Genomic DNA, 8,231 nt, shown 5'->3' on the forward strand with positions numbered 1-8,231 from the left:
AGACCCCCATGCTGGGGGTCTGTTCATTCTCAGAGCTGCTGGGAGGCACAGACAGGAAGCTGATCTTGCTCCAAGGATGGCGAGCCTGGGCCCAGCCTTGCAGAGGTTCCCTCCCCCTTCAGGCCGCTCTCCTGGTGAGAGGGGAGGTGGGGGCTGGGATATGCACTCTGCACCCTGGACAGGCCTCAGCGGCTGGGTCGGAATAGCAATGAGCAGGCTGTTTATGTCTCCTCCAAGCCGCTTTCCTCGTGCCAAAGCCACTGCTGGCTTCCCTCTTCCATCTCCTCCAAAGTAGGGGGCGGGGGACCCCCAAGGAGGACCACACCTGACCAGCCCACTTAAATCCAGGGAAGGCCTCCAGAGTGATGCAAGCCTGCAGCCCCACGAAGAAGAGGTGCTGGCAGGACTCACCGGGGCTGGCAGGGCTGCCTGGGCTGAACCGAGAGAACAAAGCAGCCAGCCCAGCGGGCGGTGCCTGTGCCCTGCGTGGGCCTGGGGACGCTTCAGAGAGGCGACTTCGGTTCCCACGCACAGGAGTCCTTTCTCCTTGTCTCGTCTCCTTGCTTCCTAGCGCTCCCCAGCTGGGACGGCAGACCTGGGGCCTGTCCCGGAACTGGCTCCGGCCCTCAATGTGACTTGGCCAGTGTCGGCCACCTCTGGCCTTGGCCTCTCCGTGCGTCACAACGACGAAGCCGGACTTGGTGTTGTCTCAAGATCTAGTTCGCATGCAGGGCTTTGGAATGAGGGACAAAACCACTAAATATATCGGTCCCAATAAACATCCTTAAAACCTACCAAGGATGGTGCGGACGAAACCACCCAGTCAGAAACTTGCTTTCACTCTCCTTGGTCTTCACTGCATTTCCTACTTGCTTAAGCCCCCTGCCGAGCTCCAGTGCCCCTCCCCAGCCTATCACTGTCCCTCAGCTTCTGAAGGCCACTATATACGTTATCATCCCATATTCTCTTTGGGGGTGGGGGGGGGGTGGGTATCCCAGGATCAGTGAGGAGTAAGGATTTAAGCGGACGCAGGTGCCCTCCTGGGAGGCCCCCACCTACAGCTACACAGCTACAACATGCCACAGACGCATTTCGTCTCTAATAGACCAGCGTCCTCATTCCAATGCACTCAATTTACTGTATATAAAAGATCACAGGGACATACAAGTAATATGCTATGCTGTGCTTAGTCGTTCAGTCATGTCCAACTCTTTGAGACTCCATGGACTGCAGCCCGCCAGGCTCCTTTGCCCATGGGGATTCTCCAGGCAAGAATGCTGGAGTGGGTTGCCTTGCCCTCCTCCAGGGGATCTTCCCAACCTGCAGGCAGATTCTGTACCGTCTGAGCCACCACGGAAGCCCAAGAATGCTGAAGAGGTATCCAATCCCTTCTCCAGGGGATCTTTCTGAACCAGGAATTGAACCAGGGTCTCCTGCATTGCAGGTGCATTCTTTACCAGCTGAGCTACCTAGGACGCCCACAAGTAGTAAATATATAAATTATTAGTACATGCTCCTGCTCAATTGCTTAGTTGTGTCCAACTTTGTGACCCTTTGGACTGTAGCCCACCAGGCTGCTCTGTCCATGGGATTCTCCAGGCAAGAATACTGGAGTGGGTTGCCATTTCCTCCTTCAGGGGATCTTTCTGATCCAGGATTGAACCCACATCTCCTGCATTGCAGGCAGATTCTTTACTGCTGAGCCATCAGCATAAAAATATATATAAAAGTGTTGCCGAGAATTCACACTCACAGTCACTGTCACAGGCTGACAGATTTCCTTGTTCAGGTGTGTTTCAGTGACACTGGCTGACCCTCGACCAATGTTCCATGCATAGCATGTGCGCTTGGGACGGAAGGGGCAGGGGAGGTGCCGAGAAGGGCTATAGCAGGAGAGCTGGTCTCTCTCCATTCACCCCAGGCACAGATATCAATACCAGAATGCACAACTGCTGACTCTTGCGTACTGTCAGATTGAACTCTTGGCTCCCAGACGGGTTTGCCTGGACCCTGAGCACTGCTCTCTGGCCTGAGTTGACATGAGCACCCTGGAAGATGGTCTTCTCTGACCAAACCAGTGTTTCTAAAACTTGGATACACTCTAGAATCATTGAGAGGCTTTTAACACACTCTCTCAACAAGCCACCATGCCCAAATGCTCCCCTCATTGCTTTGGGGAGGGCCTGACCATCAGCATCTTTAAATGCTCCCAGAAGCTCTACAAGGCACGATGGGATGAATGGCTACCCATGGTTCATAAGCGTGTTAAACCTGAAGCCAAGGATGCCCCGAGGACCCAGCCTGAGTCCTAAGTCAAGCCCAAGTCCAGGCAGCTGACAGGATGGAAGATATCTCCCAGGACATCTGGGGAGTGCCCAGAGGCCCCCTGCTCTGAAGGACCCTCAAGGTGGGGCTCCTCCAACCTCAGCCAGCAGGAAGGACCCCTGAAGTGAGCTAAGCTGGACGCTCACACCTCCCCTCTACCTGCCCCTCTCTTTCCACAAGGCTGAAGCTGGGGCCTGGGAGACCTAGCCAAGCAGGTCACTAGAGGCTGAGGCCTCCAGCCAGCCCAGCCCTTGTAAACACAAACACCTTCTGGCCTTTAGTAGCCAAGAAAATTGCAGGCCTTCGGGTTGGGGTGGGGGGGAGGCGGGGGTGGGGCTGTCTCTTCCCTCCTTTCTGAACCAAAATGCAGTCTAGAGATCAGAGAGCACGAACTCTGGAAGGATCAAAACCATGTCCTGGCTCCAACCTTCCAGGCTGTGTAACTTACTAGGTAACAGGTAGTGACCTACCCTCTTGTGAGTCTGTACAGCCTCATCCAGAAAATGGGAGGAAAATGCTACCCGGCTCGTAGGTTGGTGAGGTTTAAATGAGCTATGCTATGCAACTGTGAATGTGTGATAATTTAGAACCTGGCCCCTGGTATCTGAGTGCCAGCTGTCACAATTCCCTCTGACCATACTCACTGCCCCCTTCCTACTTTTACTGGGGTCAGTCCCCACCTGGAACTTCCCTGGCTTCCCCATCTGCCCTCCAAAGCCCAAATCTGGTCCCTAAGCCCTCTCTGCTCTTCCAGAAAGCCTTCCCAGATGGTCTGAACTTCACTGACCTATTCCCTAGAGATGTCTCCACACTCCCCAGGAGAACTCTACAGGTAGGGCTATCAGTGTGTGAACCTCTCTCTCGGCAGGCCCCCATCCTTCCCCGAACTTGCCTGCACTCCACCAGGCAGGACCCAAGATGCCAGCTTGTCATGGGAGTTGAATGAGAGAGAGGGCAAGGGGATGAGTGAGTGAGTGAATGAATGAGCCGCTGGGTGGGTCAGTGGAATTCTTCCATCGGCTTGAGATCCCGTGCTCAAGTTCAGGTTTGAGGGTGACCTGACTCACAGGGTCCCCGAGGCAGGGTTAGAGGAGGGAGGTCCAGGTGGTATCCTGGGAAAAGCTGGAGAGATAGTAGCTTGGGGTAAGAAGCCCCCAGTGCCATCCCCTCCTACCTCCAGCCCCAGAGGTAGAGGACACACAACACACAGATACCTGCTCCCCGGCCCTCAGCCATACCTCCCTCTAGCTCACCCCCACCGACTTCAATTCAGTCTTCCAGATATAGGGACGTACTCACTCCCCTTCCCCATCCGCTTCTTGCTGCTATGGTTCCCTCAGCCTAGAACGTTCTCCCCAATCATCCATCCCTCAGCTCTCACCTACCATCAAGAGCTACTAACTCAAGGATTCTCAGCCTAGCTTCTCAGCAGAATTGCCTGGGGAGCCTTTAAAAATCATGGCGACTATGACAGACTGAGGTTCTGGTTGAATTGGTTTGGATTGGGTCTTGGCTACATTTTCCTAAAAGCTGCCATGTCTGAGGCACACAGAACCAGGTGTGAGGACCAAGGATCTGGTTTAAATGCCACCTTCTCCATGAATCCTTCCCCATAGAGAATTCCTTTCATCCATCCTCTCCTGAGAACACCTGGAGGGGAGAGCCCCTCCCAGCAGTTCTGGCCTGCCCCTCTTGGGTGGTACCATCGTTACACCTGCCTTGCCCACATTCACACTTCTGCCAGGACACCCTTGCAGGCGGAGCCTCTTGTCCTCCTGCCCAGGGCTCCATGGGTGCGATTCGCTTGCACACCTGTGGGCCCAGTCCCCATCCCACCTCCCATCTCTACCTGTCCCTACCTGATGCTTCCTACCGCTCAGTCCCAAGTATATCTGAGACCTGTGATTCAGGAACAATGGCCTCATGCTGGGAGGCAGGGTGTTTGGGTTCCAGGCCCACCTGAGTCTGACACTCCCTCTTCTCATGGTTCCAAAGAATCACTGCCCTCTGCACTCCACGTTCCCATCCTCTAGACAAGAGGCCTGGATCGGCTATTCATTGAGTCTCTTGCAACCGTGTGCCCATCTGGGCCCCCGCCTTGGTTTCCCTGGCTGGTGGGGCCTCAGATCCACTTCTGGCCTCAGGTAGGAGCCTGGTAGGCTGCAGTCCATGGGGTTGCGAAGAGTCGGACACGACTGAGTGACTTGACTTTTACTTTTCACTTTCATGCACTGGAGAAGGAAATGGCGACCCACTCCAGTGTTCTTGCCTGGAGAATCCCAGGGGTTGCGGGAGCCTGGTGGGCTGCCGTCTATGGGGTCGCACAGAGTCGGACACGACTGAAGTGACTTAGCAGCAGCAGCAGCGGGGCTGAACAAGAGCATGGCTGGAGGGAAAGGCCAGCATGGCTGGGAGGGACTCCATTACTAGTTAATGTTCACTGAGCTGACTGGCTAGGGAGTTCAGCCCAGAGGGATCATTACAATTAACTGATCTGCAGGCTAACCAAGTATTTAAATAAATGGTACTCAGAAGAGCTCCCTGCGAATGGGGAGGACCAAAGAGAAAAGGAGATCCCTCTGGAGGGGGCAGAGAGTCCCACCTTCCAGTGACTGAGGCATGGGAAAGTCTAAGGAGTTCTCCAGTGATGCCCCCTACCCTCAAGTCCCCAGCTTCCCATGCAGACCCTCCTCCTGGCTCTGCTGGGGTCAGGGTGCCTTTGCTCTATGGGCCTCAGTATCCCGTAGGAGGAAAGGGTACACAGGACCACTGGTTGGCAGCCAGGGGCCAGGCCACTCCCTTGGGACATCTGGTAATATGAGGTTTTGGGGGCTGTCACTGAGATTAGGGGGTGGCACAGGCATCTAGTGGGAGAGCTAAGGCCACTAAATGTCCTGCAATGTGTGGCACCATTCAGCCTAAGGGAGCAGCCTCCTGGCCCCCATGCTCATAGCAGCCCAGGAGAAGAGCAGCACAGACACACACAGGGCTGGGCTCCCCACTGCCACCCTGTTCTCTGCCCTCTGATGGGGTGAGCAGAGGAGGCGGGCACAATCCCACACCTCATGCTCTGAGCTGACCGGGTGCTCTCTAGCTTGGCCACCAGCAACAGCTGTGTCCCTTCTGCCATGAGACCCAGGCTGCCTGCTAAGGAGCTCTCTGACAGCCACTGGCTGCCCAAGCCAGATACCAGCTCATTCTCGGCCCCCATGGGAGTGAAGGAGGCCATGTGCCACCTGGAATAGCCCCTTTCAGAGCGAGGCATCTAGGCAGGCCATCCCCAAGGAGGGCAACCCCAGCATCACTGCCCAGAGCAGATCCAGGGCTCCATCACCCCAAAGGGCTTTCTGAAGGACCCAGGGACCTGTACCTCCCCCCACTTTCTGTAGGTGGCCAGAGGTGGGCACATCAGCTCTAAGGCTGACCTGAGATGTGCCGGAGGTGGTGGCCCTCCCCACCACCATCCTCACCTGGGGAGGAGTCATTCAAGCCCATCAGGTCATTCACCCTCTGGATCTTCTCCAGGCACATGGCTTGCTCCTTCTTGAAGATGCAGTCGGAGTGCATGGCGGTGGCCTGCAGGGGACACAGGGGATAAATGGTAAGGAGGAGCAGGGAGGTTCACTGACAAGCCCGGCTACTTAAGCCTCAGGGGCAGTGGGAGTGGGGAGCAAAAGAAGCAGGAAGAGGACAGTGACCAAGAGATTTCAGAAGCAGCGGTGCCTCCGCTTTGTCACAAATGCCGTGAGGACTCTTCCGCTTTACCAGCTCAGTGTGGGACCCGGGCAGATCCCACTCCCCTCCCTGGCTCTCAGTTTCCACGTTTTATCATAACATTAGCAAATACATAGATAGCACCATACTAAAGTGCATGCATTCCTCTGTCCTATCCATGTATACATATATATCAAGAGTACTACAAACTAGGCACTATTTTTGCCATTTCCCACTCAACGGATGTGAGACCTAAGCACAGAGATGTTAAGAAACTTGCTCAGTCACACAGCTGAGTAGACTGAACAGCCAGAATTCAAATTCATGCAGTCCAGCTCCAGAGACCCCGAGGCTATGACTGCATTTTAGGGGAGCAAGCAGCAGGTGAGAGAGAGAGGAGAGTTGGTTGAGAGGGCTCATCCTTTCTCTCCTCTGGGGGCCCAGGAGCTACAGGCGAAGGACAGTGACAGCACTGCATGGCGCTTACGAACCACACTCATTTACTCCTGCCCCATTTTACAAAAGAGGAAAACTGAGGCTCAAAAAAGTTAAAAACAACTCCTGCTCAAGATCATACTGCCTGCTGGTTAGTGGCAGATACTGGATTTAAGTGCAGGATGAAATGACTTCAAAGCCCATGAATGCTGTCATGACAGCTGCATACTTAGGCTGTTACTTCTGCTTAAAGCTCCAGGGCAGGGCTGGTTTCACAAGGGGATGTTGGTAAGTGTGGAGGCAGGTGCCAGGCATCGCAGGCTGCCAAGAGCAGGGCTCAGGGATCCAGTCTAGCGCTGACTGTTCATAGTCGTGGAGGGAAAGAGCGGAGCCTGTCTGTAGTCACACAGAAAGGCAAGCCAGAGGCAGGACAGGCATCCAGGGCTCTGAAGAGAGCTGCATCTACGCTGGTCAGAATTCCCAGACAGAGGAGCAGGGGGCAATGCCTGGGAACCACCCACTCTATCCCTCTCGGTCAGGGAGAGGCTTCTGAGCTCTAGCTAGAGGCTTCTGTGCTCTAGCCTGCCAGAGACTAGTAGGCTGGGAACCAGGATCAAAATTGCTTTATGCAGCCCTAATGAGAGCCCCTGAATACAGTTGAGCAGGTTGTACACTGCACAACTCTAAAGGCTGCCACATATGTGTGTGTGTTAGTCACTCCGTCATGTCTGACTCTTGGTGACCCCATGGATTATTAGCCTGCTAGGCTTCTCTGTCCATGGAATTCTCCAGGCAAGAATACTGGAGTGGGTAGCCATTCTCTTCTCCAGAGAATCTTCCTGAACCTGGGTCTTCTGCATTACAGGCAGATTCTTTACCGTCTGAGTCACCAGGGAAGCCCACATATATTACTATCATAATCAATTTGTAAATTATGTAACAATTTCTTGTCAAACCGGTACAAGGTCTTCAGGAAGAAGCACCCTTTTCAATGCGCACAATGGTACAGGATGGTCCAGTGGGGGGACAGGCAGAGACACCAGCCATGTGAATTGAGCTTGGCTGAGAGCACACAAAAGACACAGCTTATCTGGGGTGGGAGCTCGAGTGAGCCTGGGGCTCTGGCTGGTCGGTGGTGGGCGGAGGGGGGCTGGGCGCGGGGGTGGCGCGGGTCCTGGGTCCTTACCATAGGCAGCAGGAGGAGAGCAGCCAGGCAGGCCTGCGCGATGCTGGCCATGACGCTTCTCAGCCTGGCAGGCGGCTCAGGCCAGTGCCGCCCGGCTCTCATTCACAGCCGCCACTGCTCAACCCCAGGTGTCTACAGGCTAGAAAGAAAGGAAAAGCATGAGTCCCGCAGGTTCAGTGGCACAGGAGGGGCAGGGAGAGTCCCTCTTCCCTACGCACAGCAAAGCCTCCAAGGGTACCCCAGTCCATGCCTTTGTATGTGCAGTTCTTTATTCTTCCAACACACAAGCATCTGCCAAGCACCTGCTCAGTACCAGGCGCTGAGGCACAGCAGGGAACCCGCTGGCCCTGGTGCCCATCGGACTACGAGAATGGTCTGGGTGGCTTTCTCCTCCGCAGCAGATGACTGTGTCTCTGGATCTCCTTCCACAGCGGCAAAGTCTTAGCTGGCACATACATGCCCACCCGGAGAGGACATTTCCGGGTCCCTCCTGCTCTCGGGTGCAGGCATGTGATGAACTTCCCACCTATGGCATGTGGGTGACATGACACGTGTCACCCCAATACTACCT

At 55.0% G+C, this 8,231-nt stretch overlaps 1 protein-coding gene across 2 annotated transcripts in view; it reads right to left on the reverse strand.

The window, feature by feature from the left end:
- The window catches only part of ADCYAP1R1 (ADCYAP receptor type I), a 44,806-nt gene extending 37,044 nt beyond the window's left edge, over positions 1–7,762 (reverse strand). For both annotated transcript variants that reach the window (XM_068972923.1, XM_068972922.1), the window contains exons 1-2: positions 7,661–7,762; positions 5,796–5,901 (exon numbers count right to left, since the gene is read on the reverse strand). In XM_068972923.1, the coding sequence (XP_068829024.1) occupies positions 5,796–5,901; positions 7,661–7,762 (208 nt within the window). The remainder of the gene's footprint in view (positions 1–5,795; positions 5,902–7,660) is intronic.
- Between the last annotated feature and the right edge of the window lie 469 nt (positions 7,763–8,231).

The sequence above is a fragment of the Capricornis sumatraensis genome, chromosome 5 (genome assembly GCF_032405125.1).
Source record: "Capricornis sumatraensis isolate serow.1 chromosome 5, serow.2, whole genome shotgun sequence".
NCBI classification, from domain to species: domain Eukaryota; kingdom Metazoa; phylum Chordata; class Mammalia; order Artiodactyla; family Bovidae; genus Capricornis; species Capricornis sumatraensis.